Consider the following 24,868-nt stretch of genomic DNA (forward strand, 5'->3'; position numbering starts at 1 on the left):
GACATTCTGAATTTGTCCAAATGTGTCAATGTTAAAGTAAAATGGTCTAAAACTGAATGTCCGTAAAACAACAAAATGGTTTATTTGTTCATTTCCTAAATATGTGCAACCTGCGAACGAAGTTATTTATGCTAAACTACTCATTCGTTATCAGACTTTAGTATATGTATATCAGTTTTTATTCTTCTGACATTGGTGCTATCGTATGGACAAATGTAGGTTATATACATAAGCATGGGCCTGATCTAGTGTCAAATGTGCCACACTGTGTTATCATTACGTAGCTTTGCACAGAATTCTTCAATTCTTCAGAAGTATTTGTCTGTTAGTAATTCTTATCGACATTATCAACCTATCAATTGAATTATCAGTGAGTGACAGAAAACACAAACTATCAATGGCAACAAACGTGGAATTAGAGTATAAAATAATGGCAACAAAATAGCAGCAATTGGCAAACTCCTAGCAACATGCCACGTTAGAGACAGACCATGCAGGGTGCATCTGTTCCTTTCAGTGTATGTTTGTGATCATATTACTATTAACGTAATTACACTACTGACAAAGATGCAGAATGCAATGTAATAATTGATCATGCATATAAAGTTGGTGAAAAATGTGAGAAAATCCTGCACAGTTTACCTCCAACAATAGGTATACAGTTACTCTTACAATGACCTGTTCATGATGATATTTACAATGAATTTTTTGTTGTTGATAATACTCATGGCTCCAAAGTGGTTGTTAGTAGTAGACAATAACTATATTATCAAAGAATTTAAAAAAATGTAATAGCAGCAACACAGGTATAAATGAAAGATCTAGTCAAGTTTACTTTTATTTTGGATATTTCCACATACAGCTATATTTTCTCTAGTTCAACAATCATGAGCTAGCAAGTGTCATATACTTCAGTTGACATACTCTCCCCTTCTCACTGATATCTTGTTTTCTTCTCTTTCCTGCTTTTTGTCCATATTCTGTCTTGACTCCGGTGTCCCGTTCCACGAGCCTATGTGATTCCTTTCTTTACCGCCAGGCGTCTCTTGAAATGTCTCGACTGAAATAACGATGGAAAGTCGTAAGTACTACAGCTAACTACCGCGAACTTACCACGAAACATGATTATCCCATTCCTGCACGTGAGTTATAACTTTTATGACTTAAGTTTTATATAACTTTTATAACTTATAAGCTGTAGAAGTTTTTCAGAAGTTTGATGAGACTGACTGACCTGTACTGAGGGTAGGTGTCTCGGTATCGGCTGCTGCTCGGATAAGAACAAAAAAAGACAATTAGCTGATGAAAAAAAAATAGTCACACCAAATATATCAGAAAACACCAATTTTCTGTTAAAACGGATAGAAATGTAAGGTATTGGAGCTGACAACATCATGAGGGAATGTTGACAAGTACTTACTATATGTTAGCAGGGATGGGCTTCTGTCCGTACTGGTCTAGTGTGGGCTCCTGGCGCAAGGCGTACTGTGGGAGGGACAAGTGAAACGGTTACAACCGGTAAATTGAATACAAAAACACAACATCGATAATTCAGGGCATCACTTATCGCAAAATAACGATAGGGTGTATTTAGTTAGACGTGGGCTACTGACCTTCCAAGAGGAGGTGATGCTAGGCCGTATGTGCCTCACTGCGTACCCTGTGAAGTGGAAATCTGTACGGGAGGGGGGAAATGGGAAATCAGTACTTTTGGTGACGCAACAGGAGCGGTGGCATTTCCTTTATGACTTTCATACAACATAAAAAGACCAGGGCGGTTCACTAAGAGGTAGATGGGAACGAAAGGAAATGCATACTAACCTTTAGCGTCATGTCCTCTGATCTCAGTTGTCCGTCCCAGCCATTTAGCCCAATCACGCTTCACTTCACTGCTAGAGGGACAAGATGAGGCCCAGAATTAAATCACTACAATCATGTGTTTTGACAAGGATGTAATAGTACATGTACTATTTGTACATCTCCAAGCAGATGTACAAAGGAAAATTGTAAGGTTTTGGAGAGCAGAAAATAAAGCACGGATGTTTACTTACTCAAGAATGCTTGGATCCACCTTGAATCTCTGCGTCTTCTTACCGGTGTTAGTTATTCTCTGTAACATAGAACAGGTAATTGTTAACGTTCATGACATTTACAAACTGTGTGTTGTCTTTCATACATGTACATCGATACAGCAGCCTAAAGCGCCACCTTGCAAAGAACAAATTATTGCAGCCAAACAAACATCTTTACAAAGTTCATCTGTATTCAGTGCGCGCTGTAGAACCGTTTAGCCCGAAGCGGTGTTTAAGGCTCAGTGTAGAGTTTCTAAAAGCATGTTTGGGGTAATCAGAATTTTAAACAAAGCGTTCTTACGGACACCTGAAACCGACGACGTTGTGACTTTGGAATAAGCTTAGCGTTCCAACACAACGCAAGCAAACTTGTTGGGCGGTTGCAAGACAAGCCGTCTTTGCAGGGTTTTAGTTTCTCTGTTGCCATGTGTTTTCCAACATACACCTATCATTTTCAAACGCTATGTCTTAAGTGCTGCTCCCACTATACCATATAAGCCATTTCCACCTGTTGTCCCCTGAACAAGTGCACCATTGCTTCTGTGCACCGTTCCGTTTGGATGCACTTGACTGAGAGAACATACTGACCGCTTTACGCACATGTGTCTAAGCCTCCAGAAAAGTAGACAGTTCGCCCTGTCTTATAAAAATATCAGACGTCAAACCCACATTTGTGACCGGAACGGTTGTGCATAGGAGGGTGGCATGATTTTATGCTAGAAGTATTCTTTATAATAACGCTATATGGGCGCGGTTTTACGGTGTACCGTATCCTACATGGAGAGTGGCTACGATTACAACACTGAGACCTGTTTGGGTGATGGGAGGGTAGAATGCTGCCATTGTCCGAAGGAAACCTGCTATCTACGCCTGAACGACAATGACTGTGTATGACAAGTGGTAGAGTGGTTGTAACAAGAGGCTAGGCTCAAATACAAGTCCTGTACTACACAATTTTGATACGGCCCTAACTTGAGGTTTTCAAGCAATGGCTCTTGTAGGAGAAAGTTTGCAGCAAGTTGTGGTGCGATTCGTGTCGCAATATTTCAGCTCACAGTGCTTGCGACCGGTTCAAGCATGTAAACTGGGGGTAAATGTGCACTACACAGTGTCACATACCTGAACAAAACAGGCGTTTCCCCGAGCCCCAAAACTCTACGTTGACGGTCTATTTGGTCATGGCGTCCTTATTGGCTAAAGTCTACGGTTTCACAACAGGCAATTGCCTATACAAGCAGAGAGTTTCCTATAGCGTTTACCCAGGGTAAACTTAGTAACGTAAGTCTGATGACCCAATTAACAGAAATCCCTCAGTAAGATCGTTTGTCAGAAGATCTCCAACCCGTTGCACTGGATCTGTATTAGGTGTCTCTTATCTTTCCGATCGCGTCAGAGACATTTTTCCTTAACAACCGTACAAACTGGTGCTGTATTGTTTCCCGACGCAGGTGTTGCTATTTTACATCGCCCAGGTAAACAGAACAGGTGAGATAGGTGTGCTGATCACCTAATAGCCGTCAGAAATCGATAAAAGAAGCCATAAACGCGCGTCACGACCCCATTACTGAAGAATCCCCTTACTTATAGCCAGACCTAGATTGTTTAATTGAGCTGGATATTGTTTGTGAAAGGGGCGTGGAGTGATAATTGGGACAATCACAAAGGAAATCTCAGTGTCGCCTCTTGTCCATCTAGAATAACCTGTTATTTTATGCACCTGTTGTATTATGTCATTTTTTTCCTGTCTTCACAGCCACACTAGCTGTTACTGTTTGCATCCAGCAGGACTTTTCGGCATAAACCACAATACTACCTTTGGCATTTGACTGTTCTAATGTTTCTTGTACATAACCATGGTAGAACCTACAACAACAGAACGTCATACCAAATGCTATCAAAGTTTTAGGTGTAGAACTTTCCTCAGTCGATAAAATTGTTGCTATTTTGAATGAAACAAATGGACAAGAGTTACATATATTACGTAAAAATGCTAAAGGCATTTCGCTCATTTCGACTAGCAGTTTTGACAAGGTCTACTGAGCAATATGTCAGGGACAATGATGTCTTGGGTGGAAGGGTGAAAAAATAGTCAAATTTTTCAGTCAGTAATTTCTCACGTGCATACTTGTTCAACGAAATCTCTCTCACGAACCCCATTATGAATTCTCAAACTCTCCCCACGACATTTGCCGTTAAAAAGCTGACGACAGACGTAACCCACACGGGCCCCTGCCCCCGGGTCAAAATTAAAATAAATGGCTGTCGACATGTCAGTTACCATAGATAACACCATGGTTACCACAATCTGTACCTCTAAGGGAGGCACACAAGACTTTTTGTTTCTGAAGAGTGCTTGGGCTTTATTCATGAGTGTACCAAGTATACAATAGTCTCGTCTAGAAACTAGAGTATGTTACTAAGGGGGTTAATCCATATAGAAAAGAGGAAATATCCTTCGATTGTACTATGAGAGCTTTGTTGACGAAACATATAACTCCCGGTCTTGGCATGAAACCAAGGTTCTTAAAGATTTGTTATTTGAAGTTTCACTTACTAATATTAATGTAATAAATGCTACAATAACGAATTCACGATTGGTGATATACACATCAGCAGGTAGCATTCCATTTTATGGAAAGATAGTATTGAGGTTGAATGATTATTCTCTTGGAGATGTTAATTGCAAAATTACTTAAGAAAGACACTGTAATTATTGTGTACTTACCAAACCAGACATGGTTTTGTTGGGCGGGTGTTGCAGTGTTGTCGTGGCGTTACTGAAATCAACTGCGGACAAACAGAACAACATGTATCTAATGAAGATTGTACTTTTTAGACAAAAGAATGATATTCCTAAGTACACATTTGCAAGTGTTTGCAAAAGGTTTGGTTTCTCTCCAGCCATAGTACTATATGGCACAACGCCAGTGTTTTGGGACCTTTTCCTGTTAGGTATCTTAGTATCTCTTCATTACTCGCTATCTTGGCGCTGGAAAAAATAATTTTTACACTAATTTTCCACACTAAATCTTGGCCTGAAATGTTAAGTTGGATGTACGTGGTGCAATTTCGAGTGGGTAGGTAAATACATGACCATTTGATCCCGTCAAAACATCTTTCCAAACAATATTACTGAACTTCGAACATGGACATAACATGTTGACTTCTACACTAAAACATGGGCATATAATGTTGGTACTTTAAGTTTAACTTTTTCGTTGCTTTAAAGCCTATACTTCGTTTCTAGCCCATGTTTCCTTTGCCTACCTGGTCCGATGTCTGTGGTTGTTCGGCAGTGCTCGTCCGGCAGCCTGTGCCCGGCTGTGTCCATGTCCATCCGGCGGATGGTGGGCAGTTTGGGGTGGTAGATTCCCTCCTTCACCGAGGACAACATCACCCTCTGCAGGGAAGGGTAGCGGAAGAACTGGTCGGCCTGGGGCCGAGGGCCCGGCGGCGCTGAACGGTAGCGAACATCGGCGACAGCAGCCATGGTATACCGAGGAAGTTAGGTCTGTCGCTACGCTGGCAAAATATCTGGAGTAGGCGTGTGACTTGTTCCTACCACTGAACGAGAATCTTTACCGTGAAGCGATGGCAGTTCCTTCACGAAAAAAAGTATCCTCTGTCGACTGCCTGAATCGCAAACCACGGCTTATCCCGAACGCTGATCGCTGAAAGTGGGCCTCAAATAAATGTTTGCAACCAAACAAAAGCCCGGTGAAAAATTAGATCGCGCCTCACAATGCCGGCCGGCGCAACACCACCCATTGAGACCCCAGACGCCGTGTCCATGGCAACAGCGACATGTGATCGCCCGGCCTTTGATAGGTCGTCAATGAGTCGACCACTGCCTTTATTCTTCAGGCGGTCTGACTTTCGACCCTTGGAGAAAGAACTTGTAAACTATTGAAAAACACAGAGCTCAGTCCATGATGTGTGAAGAAATGAGTCCGGTTAACTTTCCAAAATTGAATGATGTTACGCAGTGGTGGTGGATATTACCTTGACACAACAAACATCATTTGTTCGTAGACGTACACAAAAGTTTGTATTTAAAAGTATCAAAAGAAGAAGTATAGTTTACGCAATCTCCAAGCAGATGTGGGGATGGACGTAACATTTTCTGACGGACTAGATTTTCTTACAGTCCTCTGTACCCCAATACAGAGGAGACCCCTCAGAGGACAATCAGAAGGCCACAATTGTCCACCCGACATCTGCTTGGAGATTTTAGTTCAGGTCGTAAACCGTTAGGCCATTGACGGCCGTAGCTAATTCCAGCATCTCATGTCGAGAGGAATTTTGATACAATTTTTCATTTTAGACTGATTGGGCAAATAAATGTCTTTCCATTCAGCTATAAGTATAACTCCAGTTCATTCACTCAGAGACAGACTTGGACGGTTGATTCGTAAGTAGAATTTGACCCCAATAGAACAAATTGTTCAGAAGAATTGGTTAGCCTGGTTGCAATCCTCAGTAGTTTACCACCGGATCCCTTGTCGCATGCTCCGACAAGGCTAAAAAGTGTCAAAATAAAGTTTCCATCCAAACGCACATCTGCTTGGAGATTGCCAATAAAGGGTGTGTGTGACGGTTCAATTCACTTCTCGTTCTCATTGATTCCTATTGGCTAACAAGCAGACCGCGCGAGTATTGTTTGCCCTATAACGAGACACGTCTCACCCATTAACAGGTGTGTCGCACCGTGTCAGGTACAGGTGGGAGGCAGACACCGGCAACAGGAAATACAGCAACGTTAAGGTGAGCATTTTTTTTAACTGGAACCTTATGTATAAAAGCTCTGGCCGCTAGTGTGTACTTCTCATTATAAACTGATCGGATATGATCAGATGGTCCTAAGTTAGGATGTCATGTCTCTGTACATGTACTACAGCAATATGATGATTGAAACCGCGTTACAGTGCTACCTTTATGTGATGATGTTGTCCGAAATAGAGGAACTAGCTGTACCATTGAGGACGCCAAAATCACAGAGTTTATGCCCAAATACTAGCACTTCATTGTGCTGCTTTGTCCGCCCCTTTTGAATTTGTCACCATTGAATACACCGTAGTTGGCTCCCCTGCCAACGCACACATCATGATGTCGCATGGCCGGTTGATGGTATGTTGGTATGTTTATATATCAGTAGTCATGACGAATCATCAGACATGTCTGCGAGGGACTATGTCAGTGACAAATTATGAAAAACGTTATGTCTGGATATATATTTCATATATATTTCATAGCCCTATTAAGGTAGTTTCCGGCGATGACCCATTAGTTTTATTTATTTGTCCGGTTTAGTTTATTCCCCTCCCCGTTCGCAAGAATGGTATGTTCCACTCCATTCATCTCCATCACTTCCGGGTCAGGTGTGGTGTCAGGCCGGTGTATCGCCTGGCCGGGCGGGGCGTGACAAGGTGTGTAGAGATCTCCACAGGTAGACACACAACCATGTAACGCTAGACAGTAGTAATACTCCCCACGTGACTTCACCTCTCAATGTCTCCGACGACTGTACACCAGTGCCACGACATCTTTTCTGGACTCTCTTGGAGGTTGGTAACGTTATCCTTGGTTCGAAATTCTCCGTAGTACTACGTCGATAACTCCTGAAAGAGACACGGGCATGGTTACGTGGACGTTTCTGACAAAGAAGGCTGTCTTGGTTGACAGCTTTGACCAGTAGAACAACTATCGACAGCATTATGTAATGTCCAATGTTGCTATACTTCCCTTATCTGCGGCGATGCAACGGACGATTGCAATTTTTTGAAGCTTTGGGGAGCGTTCGAACTGATATTATGGGTAGAGCTTGTGATCAAACCTGTCTGTTTTGGTCCAATTATCTTAGCTACACAGGAGAGCTATCGTGCGCCCTTGCGTGACGAGTCATGCTCCAAGTAGTCTACAGAATATACCTCTCATTTACATGAATGTCTTGTAAGTTGTATTGTAATGTTTCCTGTAACGATGTTACCACCAGGAGTAGACTGACTATAAATAAAGCCCCAGTATTTATTCGTCAGCAACGCCCTGTACTTGGCACTAAGGTTATATATCCATATATAACCATATAACCTTCTTGGGTGTACGTGAGGTTAGCAGGGTCTGAATCATTAGGCCAAGTCTACGTTCACCACTGATATGGTAAACTTGCGTCCAGGACAGACGGTTTCTGGACCAATTAAGAAATTAAGTGGGAAATTAAGTGCTATTAAGTTGTCTTGTCAAGATAATTAGTTGTGTGGAGTCTTCCTACTTGTACCTATACCCTCCCCTCGCATGTATAATATTACAGGTGGTTAAAATATTAATGAGTACAAACTGAATTTTTTTCAAGGAAACTACAAATCCCCTATTTAATGGGGGCCTCCAAGGGGGGGTCCCGACAACGCTCTACGCTAAATTTTGAGAGCCGGCTACGTATTACGCTGAATTCCGGATGCCTCTCTACGCTCTACGCTAAATTCGAAAGATTCCGAACGCACTATGCAGAACTCAATCACCTAGCAACTGCATGTTTGCGTGAAAACCTTTTGATTTATCACATGTAGAGGTGACATAACTTGAATTAAAAGTAGTAACCGGCGGTCACTTCCTTATACATTGAAAGTATGGAATACAAAACGGGGTATTCAGTATTACCGCAAGTACCAACTTGACCGCGAGTCGATCGCCCGAAGATCGGAGGGCGATCTGTGAATGGAGGTAACATGGCCGTAGCCAGGATTATGAAGGGGTGGACAAACGAGCGCCGTATGCGCGAGGTTCCTAGGGGGGTCCTGGGGCATGCTCCCCCGGGAAATTTTGAAAAATGAACCTTCTGAAATGGCATTTCCTGCGTTTTTAGAGGGTTTCAAAGAAAAAATCAGAGATAACTTTTTCAATGACAAAGTGAGCCGTTTTCCTACGACGGATTCCAGCCTTGCTGGTTACACGAATCAGTCCGTCTTTTAAAGAAAAGTCTTGGACCTTTAGATAAAAAGTGGACCAAAAAGTGGACCTTTGAGCCTTGTGGGCTTGTCGTCCGAAGGTAGAAAAGGCCGCAAACAATACAGCGTAATTTGTCAAAACGACTCAGCTGCCGATTGCTGACGGTCCCGCGTTACCCATCACCCGCACAATGACGGGGATGACATTGCTCTTTTCGGGAGTGTCCTCCATTACCCTGGCCATTGATCAGCAATGATGTTCCCGCTAAGAAACGTCTTGAGGGCCCCTATTGGGCCTTACAAGTCATGTGGTTCTAAGGCCTTCTACCCTCTTCATCTGTGGCCATCTGTGGCGTTTGGCCAATGGTCCTCCTGTACGTCACCGATGGTAAGGTCAATCTCGTACCCAGCGCAGTGTGGGATCATTCCCATGTGTTGCCTTGTTCTTGTGTATGGCTCTGGGAACAAGTCTAGTGGATTGTTCGATTGTATAGAAGGGGGTAGAGCAAGAAAGACCTCGAGCGCCACGACAACCCGGAACTTGCGAGGGCTCAGGCCTCGAGTTCCCGTTTGCGGCTTGGATTACGCTCTACGCACAATTAATCGATTACGCTTTACGGTTAATTTCCGATAGCTACAACGCATTACGTAGAATTAAAACAGCGAATTACGCTCTACGCCAAATGCGCCAATTACGCTCTACGTTGAATTAGAGGGTCCGTCTACGCTCTACGTAGAATTAAAACGGCCGATTACGCTCTACGGAAAAGGGCTTGGGGGCCCCCTTTAATGGGAATTGTGGGAATTCTATGTTTGCATGGCATACTACTTACCCTTTCCAGAAAGGAATGCTAATCATGTTTATTTAGGGAATAGCGTAGGGCTGTAGGCACACTGTTGTCATTGGAAACTAGCCTGGTAGTACTCTTCTATTTACTGACTTCAGCCAGCTCCTGTAAATACTTCTTGGTTTTGGGGGAAGGATGAAGTATTATTAAAGATATAAGATTCCTGTTATATGTATAAGAATATTCATTTTGATGTCAAACTGCCCATTCAGTCAACTGAATATTTCTTTTCTTTTGGTGTTTTTATAGTCCTAATGTCCCCTACCCATCTTATTCCACTAGTACTGGTAATGAAAATAAACATGCAAGAAAAAACGAGAATATGTTATTGTGCAACAGTTCTGTATGTATCGTCACTATGACACAGAGGTAAGGATATGTACACAATGCCATTAAGTTGACAGACACCTAAAATATTCATGGCTATCCCTATCATTATAATAACTATATTTAAATGTGTGACATGTATCTTTAATTTATTTCCTCCCACAAACATCCCTGTGGGTGGCCAGCAGGAACTGTATCTAGTTAAAAAGTATATTTGGTCTCTTATTGGCAAAAGTTGTTCAACATTCTCAGTCAGTATGTCTAATCAGTAGCCATGTGAGATTTTTCCTGGCTGGTGCTATCACTAGTATCACTATCAATGTAGAAGACAGGGGCAGCATTGAAGTACTCTTTCTGGGGATTGAGTTCAAAGTTGTCCCACCAGCTTAGACTAGCATTATTGAAGACCTTTGTTGTTCAGCAATAATCTGGAGTTCAACAGGCCAAGCTAAACAAGTCATGGCATTCACAACAGGATTAGACTATGGGCCTTCATGGATGCATCTGCCTGCTTTTCTGGCAATGCCTCTGGAGTGGAACTTTTTGCCTTGCCCTATTTTATCACACCACTCACTAATTTTATCTTTAGTGCCTTTCCACTTCCTTGTTTCCACTGGACAACATTAACTGTATCTAGTCATTTGGTGTAGTAAAGTCAGCTGCCGCCATGCTGCGTGCCTGCGAAGCTGGTATGCTACGCCAAGGGGCAGTTTTATCAGCTACATAGCTACAGATTTGTTACTGACTAAGTTGACCAACCCTGAAGAAATAATTAGGAATCAAACACAGATGAGCTACTTTGCCAGTGTTAAGATATCATATGACTTTTTTCCTAGTAAATCACCTGTCATGTCTTGTGTTTCAGAAATGTGTGAAAACAAGTCAGATGGAAGGCTCCGACTGGTGCATGATGGGAAGCACTATGATGTCACTGATTTTGCACAGCGCCACCCGGGAGGGAAGTTGGTACTGCAGAGATATCAAGGTCAAGACATCACAGCAGTCATGAAGGTAATGATGAAAGTTTTAATACTGAAAAGTTGCAAATGCTATATATATCATGTTCATTATTAATTCTGTATTGGCCCCTGTTACTAGAGTGATAAGAAGAAAAAAACTGTTGTTGTCATATTTAAATTATGCATAGTGTATAACTTCACCATAAACCTGAGATGCAAAATTAAGTCAAGTCTGTTTTTCACAGGGCCCTCTCCATAGACATTCCCCAGCAGCCTATTCCATGCTGTCGCAGTACTGTGTAGAAGAGGAAGGAGGAGCTGCTGATACTAACGGCAATGTCAAGGTTCATCACAGAGAGGTATGCATTCTTCATTAGATTCAAGGATTTGATGCTAGCACACAAAATGCACAGATAAAATATTTGTAGATACAGATTTTAGTACCAACCACTGGATAGAACCCCATTATGCAATAATACATGTACTTTGATAGTGTATACAATAAACATTTGATATAATCAAAAGTAGTAATGGTCTTTTTATATAGATTGGTTTGTATAGAATTACCATATTGCTTTACCTAGTGATACTACAGTAGATTGGCTTTTCTTTATCCACAATGAATGGATATAAATAAGCAGCCGACAAGCATTTGTTATGATCTCAAATAATAAAAAACGTTTCTATTGTCTCTCGGATTTGGATTCTTTTGTTTGTGTGCAAAACACATAAAGGAAGCCAGTGACTGATTTATGTTTTGAATTATTAAAAAGCTGTTGTTGCTGTGCCACTGATGATGACGTACATGTTAACTGGGCTTGGTTATTAAAGTGTTTTGGAGGGAGATCATGTTATCTCCTGTGGGATCAACCAGTTACTGGTATGTACTTTAACAGCAACAAGCTCATATATCTTGCTAAGAATGAAATATTTTCTTAAAAGCAATGGTAATAGCAATATACACACATGTACTATAAACACTGTTCTCCTGTATTTGTTCAGAATGGGAGGCACAGAGCAGATCTACAACATGGCAGCTCCAAAGTAACCAATGGCAGAATACCTTCTCTTGGCTGCAGTAACAGACAAATGGAGATAGAGGTAATCATGAAAGAATGAATATGGTTGGTTGAATGGAGTGACATGCTTGAATGGATTAGAATGGGTGTGAAGGGTATTATATGGGGTCTCTAGTCGTATGAATAGAAAGAATTATTGTATTTTCAAGTTTTAGATTGTTGTAATGTCATTTTATATTACGATCATCTTTGACAATGTTGTTGGCACAATAATGATAATCATATCATTGTGGAAATTCTATCAACAAAGCGGTTAGAAAATGTATCCTCTTGACATTACAAACAGAAAATTACTAGTAACATTACACAGATATTTAACTGCATGGTTTCCTTTGTACCACAGAGTCTTATTGACTGGAACAAACCACTGCTGGGGCAGGTAGGGCAGCTTGGTGACCTTTACGACGAGTGGGTTCACTATCCCGTGGAGAAACCGTACCGACTCTTCCACTCCGAGGTGTGCGAGTTCTTTTCTCGATGCCCGTGGTTCCTGGTGCCAACGTTGTGGTTGCCCCTAGCGATGTACTTTGCCTTCACGAGCGTCGTGGAGCTACATCAGGGCCAGGTGCAGGTCTTCACACAAACATGCAGTGGTCAGTCTCGTCAGTTTTACCCAGTTTGTTTGCAAACGAGACAACTCAAAATGTTTTGGATGAATTTTCACGATTTTACTTTGTGAACAGGTTTGGCCAAAAGGAACAGGTGAATAAATTTTTGGGAAATATCTTGTCCCAGAGTTTATAAGGTCCAGGAATTTTCTGAAGGTTTTATTCTTTGTTAAATTTTGATTGAAAGATTCTACAATTTTCAGTCTATTCTGACTGAAATCATTAAATAAGCGCTCCATCTCATATTAATCAATCTTTAGTCGAAATTGTTGTTCTTAACATGACCAAATTCAATTCTTATGTTTAATGTTTAAAATTGAAAAAAAAGCATACTCTAATGTTTGATTTTCTTGTTTTGTTTAGCCTTGAAGTTTACAGCCCCAGTGCCCCTGTTCCCGGTGGTGTTTGCTGTTGGTGTGATGTTGTGGACATTCTGGGAGTACTGTTTACACCGCTTCCTGTTCCATTCCAAAGCCGTGACCAGTTCACCTGGCCTGATCATCGCACACTTCTTACTACATGGACAACACCATAAGGTGGGCAACAGCTGTATAAAGTGTTGTAATTTCAACTTGGAAAGAGATTATTTTTTATTACTACATGACAAATATTTCTTAATCATGACGCATTCAAAGTACAGAGCTGGAAATACCACTTTGCATAATATTATGCAGTTTAGTACAGGTAAAATTGTAGCTCTGTATTTCTGATATCTACATGCACCTAACCTGCAGTGGACTTAAGTCCATGTACTGGATTTATATCAGGTGTATGTGGATTTTATTTGCTGCATTAACTGTTATGAACATTTTTTAGTATTATTCATACTTTCTAAATCTGAGCAGTACGAGTCAAATTTCTCTGCAGGTAATTTTAAATTACCGACCCAGGGCAGGTATCCAGAAAAAAAATACTTCAACCCGACGTTGGTCCTACTGAACAATAATCAAACATGTTTGTTTTTTTCATGTTCTTTTTTAGGTGCCATTTGACCCTGGACGTCTGGTGTTCCCTCCCGTGCCGTGTTCCGTGTTCGTGACGCTGTTTTACCTCCTGTACTCGCTGCTGCTGCCCCGTGCCTTGGTGCACGCGCTAGTGTCCGGGAAGCTGTGTGGTTATGTGTGTTACGACCTGACACACTACTACCTGCACCACGGTTCACCCAAGGAGAACTCCTATTTCCACAGACTGAAGTCATACCATGCCAAACATCACTTCTTACATCAGGAGACAGGTCAGTTGGCAGGGCTGATAGCATATTTCCATCCAGAATAATGTTTTATTCATTTGATGAACCATGCTTTCTAATAACAGTTGACAGGGGCTGATAGTTTCATTCAGAATATCTACAACATTTAACTTTAAGGCATTTTCAGATTTTGTGATATCAGTTGTTCTCTTAATGTTTGTTTTATTGATTTGACGAACCATGATTTCTGATAATGCAGTAATGAATAATTTTTTTTCTAATTTCTTTTGATAGGTTTTGGTATTTCTAGCAAGTTCTGGGATCGTCCATTTGGAACCCTCATTCCTGGCTCTTGAGGAGAGATTTGTGTGAGTGTCCAGTAAAGGCTGCTCCATTGAAGAGTTCAGGGGGAAGTCAGAACCTTTTTTGGGGCCCTAGCCACACCATCCCTTGATGTATGAAATGATTTAACCCTAAAAGACTGTCTTCTGACCATGGTACATTTTTGTACTGGATAAAGCATGATTCTGGACACAACACTTTCGTCCAAACAACTCCGAACCACAGTACATCAAGGTGATCTAAGGATATTGTGTTCAAACATACTAGGGATGTTATGTTTTGGATAGTTTTTGGATTAATACCTGTTCAACTACAGGTTCCCTTAGTCACTGAGGAAAAGTAGTGGATATTGCTTGAAAGATGCATTTGTAAAACATCCGATAATCATTAGATTCTTGAAGAGTTATGGTGCTCTGAAATTTTTGAAACTGAAAAACTAGACAACAAAAAGGACTGTGTCACAGAAAGTGTTTTAAGCCCACCTGAATTCTCAATGGGGAAGAGCCTTCTGGACAAGTAGAGTGTGCTGCATATCATACTTAGTTAATCTACTGTAAAAATTGTTATATAATTGAACAAGCTGCAGTAATAAGTGCCCTTAATTCACAAAAAAGAATGTACATATCATTAATATCTATTTTACAGTATAGATAAATTATTCAATTCTCACAATATATATCTATATCAAAACTAGCCAATAGCATTGTGAGCTGATTTCTTGTTATTTGTCATAGTTATGTGCAGTCATGTATCTTTAATGGTAGACATACATGTTGAGATTTTGTGAGATTTACCTATGGTGGATGCATGCCTCTCTTTTAGGGGCATTAAATTCCCTAGTGCAGTGGATTACATATCTAAGAGATCCTACATATATGTTCTAGTACACAGGATCTTTTGTTGTTTGCTTCTGTGGTGCATGCAACTGACAATCATATCAAATGTTGAAAGATGGCATTACGTTGTTTGTGATATATTTTCAAAATACCATTGCTTTTTGCTTGGTCATTACAATTTATTAGTGTATGTGTTTTATGTTTGTATGTCACTTTTTCATAGTAACTATTATATACATTCCTTTACTTATTGCTTCATATCAAGGTTTAATACTAGTATTTCTATTTTTGCAATCCCAAAGATCTAGATAAGCTCTATAGACTTGAATGTATTTTTGTATAGTGTATAAGACCACACTATTTTCCTATGGAGTAAGGATGTAGAAACACTAAAGATTGTGTATTCATACCCCCTTCTGTAAAATCCAGTTACTGGTACCTTGTTAAGACAGAAGAACAGATAAAACCTGGACTGTTGGGTATTTACGTATGAGACAACAGAACTAGTATTGATGGCTAACCTGAATAGTAAAGTTATTTTAATATTTACAACCAGTTGTTTTACATGAGCCGACGTTTTGGTGATCGTCTGTGATCTTCATCAGGGATAATATGACTAGTTTGCTGTGCAGTGGCGCTAGGAGTTAGTTACTGCACTGTTACAGTAACATCTAGCTTCAGTGCACAGCACAGTGAACCATGAAACACCTAGCTCCAGTCGTATCAGTAAACCAGGCAGTCATTGAAATGTTGGCTGGCTCATGTAGAACAAATGGTTGTGAATAAAAGAACTTTACTATTCAATTATTCACCAACCTGATGAAATTACTAACAGATGGCTAACCTGCTGTATCATTGGTTATACCTATTTTCTACCAGATCTCCAGGGAACAAGGTTTTCTAGTAAGATTACCTAAACTTTCTACAACTTTTATTGCTTGACCAGGACTGGTACAGACTAATTGATACTTGTGCCTTATTGTATGGAAGTGCTGCCATATCACAGCATTGCTATAAATCATTTAGAGGTATCTGAAATCTAACATCTAGCAATCTGAAGTCTATACTTTTACTGCTATCACTACATAATGGTTGTCGACTCAATTTGAAATATTGGAGAATGGTAGCTATGTTGTATCCTTTTTTGTGTGAAAAAAGTAGATAATAAGTAGTACATCACATACATATAGTGGATATTAGTTATAAATGAAAATGTACTATGCTGATTCATTCCTTACGTACCATAATTATGAGAAAAACTTGCTTCTTGTTGTGTAGTTGTAGGTAGTATATTGTTGAAGGTGTCAAAGAGCTGAAGTACAAACATTGGAGCTGATGTTTCCCAGTTTGTCCTTATACATGAATATTTTCACACAGTACGCTTGTTTCTACATCAGTGGTGAATTTGGTGAATAAAACAACGACTAAGTTGCTTGTCTCTTGCAAGGAACAAAATTGTTTGTGATTATTTTATGACCAAAAGACACCAAAGAATGATTCAACTCTATCATAGTGGCTGTTATTTTTGAGGGTACAAGTTAGTTGATGGCTCATAACTCATTGTAAAGGTTACAGCATGGTAAGATGATGTCAAGACTCAATGAAGCTTAGACATCCAGGTAATAAGATGCACACAAAAAAAAGTTGCTCGAGGAACTGGATATGTTTTTGAAAATGGTCAGACTTGCCTTGACTTTGTCGAACTTTCATTTCCTATTGGACTTCTCATTATTTGCATATCAATAGTTTGTTCATCTTGAGATCTTCCCAGTGTCACTGAGGAAAGGTAGTGGATGCTACCTGAAGCTAACCGTTTCCAAAATCATACCCAGTGGCTTGAGGAACTGTTTTATAGGTGACTATCATGACTGGTTCTTTTCCCCCCTGATAGTGATAAAGGACCCAGTAGCTAGTCTAAGAGGAATGTAGCCATCCTTGTTGGCAGAGACAACAACAAATCCCTCTTTACAACACATCTCCACTGTTCTAAGGCCAAACACTTCCTGAACTACCCCAAGCTTCAACATGCCTCTATCTAGTAAAAACATCTTCACAACCTTCTCATCAGACAATTCTAAATCCTCATATGCTATATGTACAACTTCAGCATTTTCTAGACTAGGATATTCAGGATACTGTTGGGCATCCCTTGTGTGTATTCTGGAGTAGGCGATAAGGTTTTCTTTTACTTTTGTTATCTTCTCTACTTGTTGTTTCATCTCCCTTTCTAATGACTCCACAGTATGTAATGTGCTTGGAAGAAGTTTTAAATCTGTAACAGTTTCATGCTGTGTAGTTATCACTTCTTCGTTCCCCTTTGAAAAGTGCTGCATTGATTTTAACCTAGTAGCTACATTGTGAGATGGCAAGTCTCCTGAGCATTCTGAGGTGCAACTTTCATAGCAGGTGTTTCTTTTTGCACCTCGCAGTGGTTCCTCATTTTCAACTGTTTGGTCACTTTGTTGTGAAGGTTTGGTCACATCTTGCAGCAGGTGCCTGGGGTTTTGTGAGGCACTTGTCTGTGCTTTTGACTGGTGAAGTTCATGGCCAGGTCTTAACAGTGAAGGAAGAACCCCACCATTTGGCAGCCTCAGCTGAGACAATTCTACCTTCTCCTCTTTTTGGGATGTCTCCTGAAGATCCTCAAGCTCAAAACATCTGGACGAGTAGGAAAGTTATCAAGAATAGAGATGATAAAACTTAATTCCTTTTTGTTGAAACCCAAAAACACAAAATACAATGGAGAGAATAGCAGAAGACCACCTGATGAAAACTGCAAGACAGTCTTTAATTTGAAGGTGTGGGTTATTTGCATAACGTGAGGTCAAAGATGGGTGGATTGCTCATTCCTTGACAAAGACTGGAGTTGTACAGTTGGAAATTTGGGTAAGTCCAATTTCTAGTGTTGGAAATTACAGTTTAAACTTGTTTCATAATAGTATTTAGTTTTTTTTGGCAAATGAGAATAATTAAGGTGGAAGATTTTCCAAAGAAAATTTTAGAGATAGTGAGCCTTCTTGTGTAGCTTACCTAAGTCTGAGTTGGTACATCTCTTGTGTAGATGTGGGGAGAAGAGCAGCAAAGTCCTGTTCCATGGGCTTCCCTACCATAGCAACAACACACCCCTGGTCTGGCATGTGAATCCCTGTGTAGTATGTCCAAAACACAATATTTAACAGACTGCCAACCAAAATACCATTACTGATATCTATGAATGGAAACAAAAGTATAATTCATTATTAGGAATCCTACGGGAACCATCTATATATAGGAAACAGAAGTATCATCACCTTTGGCCTTCTCTCCATCAGTAAGAATGATCTCCTGCAGTTTCTTCAATCTTGTACCTTCCTGCAGAGAGAAAACCTGGAGTGTGTCTGCTGTGTTACTGCCAACAGTGATGTGTCCACACCTGGGATTGGCTGGACATACAAACAAAAGACAAATGCTGTTAGCCAATCAAAAAGAGTGATGAATGTAACATACAACTGTTGATCCATCAGGAAGTCATTTCAAATTACCTTAGATGTGTAGTGACAACAGATTATACTTTAACACTTGTTGAAAATGCTCTATATATGATAATACTATTAATAGCTGAAAAAAGCTCACAAACCTGCTATGAGATCTGGCGTGATGATCCTACTCAGCCCCACCCTACTCAGCTCCCTGACATCTGTGCTGTCCACTCTGAACAGCATCAACTCAGCTGTCTCCTTGACGGCAGGCTTAGGAAACAGTCTGAACAGCATGGGTGGGGCTGGTGTACGTCGCCTTGTGGCACACAGGGCTGTCAGGTCAACTGGGCCTGAGAAGTCACAAGCAAACAGGTTGTTATTGAAACTGTACACATCTGATGGCTACTACTAGTATACATGTGTGATTGAACGCTCTGCAAAATGTATCACTATTAAAGCCTTGGCAATACAGCCAACTACCTACAAAGTCATGCATTGCACTGATAGATAATCTTGGAGTACTTCAAATGTAGTAAAAAGAACTTGAATACCTTACCTGTTGATAGTGCTGACAACTCATCAACAGAATCGGTTTTGTCCTCTGTATCGGAGTTATGGATAGGTTCAAATATCCCATCTGAAGTGTCAAACATGTCACCTTGGCAACAGAGGGTTTCTAGGGGCAGGTCTGTTGTCATGGCAACCAGGTTACTGCCTACTAAGGTCATTGACCTTATGTTCACAGATGATTCCATGGTGATGACTGTGGCATCAGCAATGTTAGGTTTGGTACCTTTGCCCCATTTGTTGAAAACCTGACAGAGAAAAATGTGAATGTTACAACAGGAGAATTAAGATACAAATGTATCATTATAGTGATAGTATCTTATCCTAACTTCAAATCAGTCATTCAAAGAAGTTAAATCTATTACTCAGTAAAAAGGCTCACCATGAAATCTACACTTGTTTTCTTCTTTACTGCAACAATAAGACATGGATTGTCGCCTGTCACCCATACACCTGTGCAGACATGCCCCCTGTTGGACATGTCAAGAACTACAGGCCTGCTGCTGCTGTGTTGGTCTAGAGTTGTAACTATCTTGTCTCGTGCCAGAATACAGAGTATTGGTTCAGAAGGGTGCCACAACAAGCCCTGTGGCAATGGAGAAATGTCTGGGAAGATAAATGAACATTTGAAGTCAAAACCTTGATAATTGTCCATTGGATATAAAAAATTATGAGAGGTACAATGATGAAAAAAATGATGCAAGGATGTGACAGTCAATTTTAGCTAGAGAAAGTCCTTACCTAGATGGGTGACTTGTTCAGAAGTTAAATTTGTCGTTTCTGTACCCTTGACCAGCCACACGCTGACCCCTTGTCCAGTGCTCACGGCCAGATGCCTACTCAAAATGATGGGCAAAAGTTTGGGCTTCACACAACAATTTGAGCTACTCGGCTCACAAACTGAGTTACAAACACGCCATAAAACAGTTACTCAAGCAACTGGATATGATTTTGGAAACAGTCAGACATTTCAGGCAGCATTCACTACCTTTCGTCTAACTTTCACCAACAAGTGACAAACAAAAAAACAGTCAGCTATCCAACCAATGCATTCTGATGAAAACATAACCTCTTTATCATTAGGTGTGTTAGCTTTAGGATGCTACATACCGGGGTACATGTAGTTCTAAAGTAATAATATGCCTCACCTGCAGCCAGTACTGACCTCAGCACTCCAAGCCACAGTCTTGACCTTGTCATGCTTCCTCAAGGTCACAGGATCACCACAGGTCACATGACTGCCCACGTGGGACAGTGGGGTCAGCAGTAGGGCCTGTCCATCTCCCCAGACCAGCCCCAGGTCAGGGTGGACAGTATACTGGAGAGTGTTGATGTTGTTTCTCTGGAGCCTCCCGTAACCAAGCTCCATGGTGTGGTATTCTCACTAAGAAGAAATTCAATAAAAAAGTGTTAATAACAAGTAAAATCACTTCTGACTTAGTAGTATCTAAAAAGATCATAAATTAATGATGAAAAATAAAGTAGGGTTTGGTCAGTCCAAAGTACACGACACAATTTCCATTAACAATATAACAGACACCATTGACCTTATGTGTTTGAAGAAGAAAAAACAATATGTTTTTCCCAGTGATTCACAAGAGCCAAATAATTTCGGGTAGCTATTAATTCCTGGGAAGTCATAATATGTTTTGCTGGGTGGGTGGGTGGGGGGCGACTCTTACACACTGCTATAATTTTTGCAGATTAACTAAAGCTACAGAGCTTTAGGGTGGGCAGTTAATTTGCAAGCAGGGTAACGTTCACTACTTGAAGCTATAGAGTAGGTTTTAAACGCATCGCAACCTACCTTTTCTCCTGTATGATCCTGTATCCACTAGTACGTTACTTGTTGGCAACAGCTGTGGTTGAAAAAAAAAGCGCGCGAACAAAATCTCACCTACGACCTCCTACGACCTATGACCTAAAAATTTCAACCGCATCAAAACATGTCCAAAAAGACTCCAATAGGTTCTATGACTTACGTTTCAGCTCGATTGTAAGGTAGCAATTAAAAACGTACGAAATATAAAATGTGTATTTTAGAGTCATGTCTTACCTTTGATTACCCATAGCCTATATTATATACGTGGTAGAATGACAGTCAGCATCCTTTGCACTCCGATGCCGTCACAAATTGTTCGTCTGCTGTTTTGTCGCTGCTTTGTCTGCTAATTTGAGGTGAATTAGTGGTAAGTTGAGACGTTTAATTAGGTGATCAAAACCCTTTTACTAACTTAGCCCATAAAACGATTTGCAGGTGATCGTTAATGGACCTTAATGTACCCAAGTATCATAGAAAGCGGTCGTATTTACCCAAAATCGAAATATGGCTTAGTTTGTAGGGGGAGGGGTATAATTTTTTCGGAACGTCAAAAAGAGAACAAACGACTAGTACATGTGTCCCGAAAACCAACAACTGCCAAAACAAACTTTGGAATGATGGAGTCATAACATTGTAAATTGGTTTCACGCTACAGATTTAGAATATACGTGCTTTGAAAGTTGCATATATGTTCACTAACACTTGATGATTGATAATTTACACCGAACAACCAGTTTTTACACCATTAGTTTAACTGGTGGGCCAGGCAGAGACGAGACGAGTGTGATCAGTATCAGGTGATGGCAGGAGAACTGAGGGGCGTGCCTGTAGGACGGGCACCGCGTATTGTGTACCTCAGCCGGATAGAGAGTTTCAGTGCGTCACACAGGCTACACAGGTGGGAACAACAGGTCTTTTAAATTACTTTGCTGTCTTAGTATGTTATCAATCTGATTACATGTATCTCTTCCAAGGAAGTTACATTATCATCCTTAACTTTCTGAAAGGCCTTTTTTTATTTTGTTGATTTCTTTCATGTTGTTAAATTTAATATCCATTGCTTAATTGCCATGTTTCCAGCCATTAATCACTTTGTTGTATGTCTGTGTTATTGTAGTAACCAGCTAAGTGACGAAGAAAACCTGCGGATATTTGGGAAGTGCAATAATCCCAATGGACACGGGCACAACTACAAAGGTGTCTGTTATTTTGTTGTCATCAGTCAAAGTCGACAAACAGTGTGACACAAGGAGCAAAACATCGAATGTCTGCAAATTAAGGATATACATTGCAACATCTATTTAGAAAAGACTTCTGGCAATTTTATTCATATGGTACATTTGAAGTTTTTTGCTTTTTCTAAATATGGCATATATACCTCTATGCTAAGTTACCTGTGTATCTTGGCTGTATTAATGAGTAAACCCAATTATTTATCTTGCAGTGGAAGTGACATTAAGAAAGGAGGTAAGTTCATTCATGGTTTCTCAATGGCTCAAGTGATACTTGCTGGATCTTGAGGCAGCATGCAATATTCCAACAACGATTAAGAACTGGAGTGTCTTAAAAACAAGCATAATCAAGCATTGAAAGAAATGTCATCTTTGTAGCTGACCGACATGTGTATACTAGTAGTTTATTGTGCTTCAGTTCCTGATCCTGAGTAGTAGTAATGATCAGAGTTCTCGGGTGTCGTCTTCAATCTCCTCTTAGGTTGATCCTGTGACTGGAATGGCCATGAACTTAGTTGACCTCAAGAGTGTCATGCAGGTATGCAACTCATTTCCCTAGTTACTTACAACAAAATGATTTCCACTGCTGCCATCTTTGTGACATAAACTAAAGACATTATGTTATACTGTAGTTTAACAAATGAACAATTCTGTGACTCCTTTCAGAGAGCAATAATGGAGCCTCTTGACCACAAGAACTTGGATAAGGATGTGCCATATTTCCAGAGCATTGTCAGGTAAATATATATCCTTTCATTCCATTTTCACAATATCATCTCTACAATGTACTTTGCTTAGATTGTGTAGTGTGCAATTCCTTTGTGCATACAGTAATCACCATTTCTCTATAGTCAAATCAAATTAAACACAGATACATGTGTAGTTGTAACATTCTAAATGTATATATTCAATGTAACATTCTTTCATTGATAGCTATCAGTGGCCATCATAGATAGATTTTAACAATGTTTAATGTGTTTTGCAGCACAACAGAGAATGTTGCCATCTATATATGGGACAACATGATGAACTTTTTACCAGACGGGACATTGTACGAGGTCAAAATCCATGAGACAGACAAGAACATTGTGTGCTACAGGGGGGAATAGAAAAGTACAAAAATTATGGAGCAGGGGATTACAAAATGTATTCAATAAGATAAACAGCTTAAACAGATATACTTTGCAAACAGTACCATTAGAAAATACACATATTAGGACAAGTGTCCAGGGTTCTGTGTTGCTATGGCCATATGAGCTTGATATCTTGTATGTCAGATTAAGATAGTTCAAGCAGTCAGGTAAAAGATGAAGTGTTAAGGTTAGGAGTACTAGTACTTTCCAATGGAGAACTGAATCAAAAGATTTTGATATTGTGTCTATGTATCTGACAAGACTGCTGCTTAAGTTGCTTGAATATGTATTTTAATGTACATGAAGTAGTGATGTACTACTTTGCGATTTTTGTTTTCAAACTTCCAACAGAAAAAGCCATTATTTCTAGCTTGAATGTAAAATTTTAGTAAGGAAGTTTTAGTTTTAACTATTTACTTCTGATCAGTTCAAATCGTTCCATGGATTGGATCACATAAAAATTTGATGTAAATCGTTGGTGGCAGGAAAAAATGCCACTTGCTGCAGGTAGAGATATACCAATTCTGGTAGTGAATGTCCACACTCAGGAAGTAAAGGGTTGTTAGTGTAAATGATAATGTTATCACATGCTATTGATGTGTATACAGTACATGTATGTTGACTAGGGTGGCCTGGCTCAAGCCTGCTATCTATTCCTATTATAGCTGACAAGTCTCTTTCATTCCTGTCCTAAAATATCTGAGAGACTTGGTGACAATAACTGGGATGGATTCTAGGCTGGCTGTTTTGTCACACATATGCTTACATCTCTTTACAGTTTGATATTGTATGTTGGTGTAAGTTGTGTCTGTGTGAATAAAATCAATCAAGAAGAAAAGTGGTTGATATGCAGTCAGTTTTATTACCTATGATAAAATATTTAGAAATCATAACCATGAGCCTTTAAAATAAGCCACAAATATTACAAAGAACCAATTGATACAGTTCATCAGATATTGTGTGCAGTAAACTGAGTAAAATTTGTAATGGTTTCCTTGCTTTTCTGAATGATGTCTCTCTTGGACTGTTCATGAATATCAAATTCAAAATATCACTTCACCCATATGAACTACCAAAATATCTTTGCTTGGTGGAAAACTGCTATCCTGCAGTTTTGCACTCCCAATATTATCTTGATTTGTCAATATGACACAATGACCTTACAGTACCATACCTGCAGAAGTACTAAGTACAAAAAGTTTTGTTGGAAGACTGGATTTCATCAATACACTTCAATCACATTATCATTTCATTTTGTAGGCCTTACTCTGAGATGCAGATGTATACATTTGCTTTTTAAAGGTCATCATCAAGCAATCATCATATGGTAGGCAACCTCTCAAAATTGTTTGACTGTTCCCAATATGCGTTTCAGTGGAAGATTATATTTGTTTTCAAGACATTGTCACCAGGTAATGAGGTATTGTATGAGGTCTCAGATGGTGAGTTCACTTT

General features: G+C 40.0%; 4 protein-coding genes across 7 annotated transcripts; 2 read left to right on the forward strand and 2 right to left on the reverse strand.

Annotated features, from left to right (window-relative positions):
• Positions 1 to 61: 61 nt before the first annotated feature.
• On the reverse strand, positions 62 to 6,126 carry LOC109474024 (testis, prostate and placenta-expressed protein-like). 2 transcript variants are annotated; one of them, XM_019774229.1, is made up of 8 exons: positions 5,340 to 6,126; positions 4,798 to 4,859; positions 2,052 to 2,110; positions 1,822 to 1,892; positions 1,614 to 1,675; positions 1,421 to 1,485; positions 1,235 to 1,267; positions 62 to 1,060 (listed from the first exon to the last, which is right to left on the reverse strand). In XM_019774229.1, exons 1-8 carry the CDS (start codon positions 5,560 to 5,562, stop codon positions 1,030 to 1,032), a joined length of 606 nt encoding a protein of 201 aa, XP_019629788.1. In that variant the 5' UTR covers positions 5,563 to 6,126; the 3' UTR covers positions 62 to 1,029. The 2 variants fall into 2 exon arrangements, with proteins under 2 accessions (XP_019629788.1, XP_019629789.1); XM_019774230.1 differs by having other exon boundaries at positions 1,822 to 1,889; positions 5,340 to 5,833.
• A 623-nt stretch (positions 6,127 to 6,749) lies between these two features.
• LOC109473895 (fatty acid 2-hydroxylase-like) lies at positions 6,750 to 15,581 on the forward strand. Of its 2 annotated transcripts, none has more exons than XM_019774030.1 (8): positions 6,750 to 6,836; positions 11,054 to 11,199; positions 11,393 to 11,506; positions 12,150 to 12,248; positions 12,570 to 12,819; positions 13,198 to 13,370; positions 13,816 to 14,068; positions 14,318 to 15,581. In XM_019774030.1, the coding sequence occupies exons 2-8, from the start codon at positions 11,056 to 11,058 to the stop codon at positions 14,377 to 14,379; spliced, it is 1,095 nt and encodes a 364-aa protein (XP_019629589.1). In that variant the 5' UTR covers positions 6,750 to 6,836; positions 11,054 to 11,055; the 3' UTR covers positions 14,380 to 15,581. The 2 variants fall into 2 exon arrangements, with proteins under 2 accessions (XP_019629589.1, XP_019629588.1); XM_019774029.1 differs by lacking the exon at positions 6,750 to 6,836 and adding an exon at positions 7,444 to 7,636.
• Positions 15,582 to 16,679: 1,098 nt separating this feature from the next.
• LOC109473894 (WD repeat and coiled-coil-containing protein-like) lies at positions 16,680 to 21,145 on the reverse strand. Its single transcript, XM_019774028.1, has 9 exons — positions 21,034 to 21,145; positions 20,375 to 20,610; positions 19,968 to 20,062; positions 19,609 to 19,832; positions 19,216 to 19,474; positions 18,818 to 19,009; positions 18,492 to 18,623; positions 18,232 to 18,346; positions 16,680 to 17,859 (listed from the first exon to the last, which is right to left on the reverse strand). The coding sequence occupies exons 2-9, from the start codon at positions 20,593 to 20,595 to the stop codon at positions 17,064 to 17,066; spliced, it is 2,034 nt and encodes a 677-aa protein (XP_019629587.1). The 5' UTR covers positions 20,596 to 20,610; positions 21,034 to 21,145; the 3' UTR covers positions 16,680 to 17,063.
• A 207-nt stretch (positions 21,146 to 21,352) lies between these two features.
• Positions 21,353 to 23,768, forward strand: LOC109473867 (6-pyruvoyl tetrahydrobiopterin synthase-like). Of its 2 annotated transcripts, none has more exons than XM_019773988.1 (7): positions 21,353 to 21,415; positions 21,798 to 21,946; positions 22,166 to 22,245; positions 22,493 to 22,515; positions 22,762 to 22,818; positions 22,947 to 23,017; positions 23,266 to 23,768. In XM_019773988.1, the coding sequence occupies exons 2-7, from the start codon at positions 21,849 to 21,851 to the stop codon at positions 23,387 to 23,389; spliced, it is 453 nt and encodes a 150-aa protein (XP_019629547.1). In that variant the 5' UTR covers positions 21,353 to 21,415; positions 21,798 to 21,848; the 3' UTR covers positions 23,390 to 23,768. The 2 variants fall into 2 exon arrangements, with proteins under 2 accessions (XP_019629547.1, XP_019629548.1); XM_019773989.1 differs by having other exon boundaries at positions 21,369 to 21,415; positions 21,783 to 21,946.
• Positions 23,769 to 24,868: the final 1,100 nt, after the last annotated feature.

This window comes from Branchiostoma belcheri, unplaced genomic scaffold, assembly GCF_001625305.1.
Source record: "Branchiostoma belcheri isolate BF01 breed outbred unplaced genomic scaffold, Haploidv18h27 scaffold3, whole genome shotgun sequence".
Taxonomy (NCBI): Eukaryota; Metazoa; Chordata; class Leptocardii; order Amphioxiformes; family Branchiostomatidae; genus Branchiostoma; species Branchiostoma belcheri.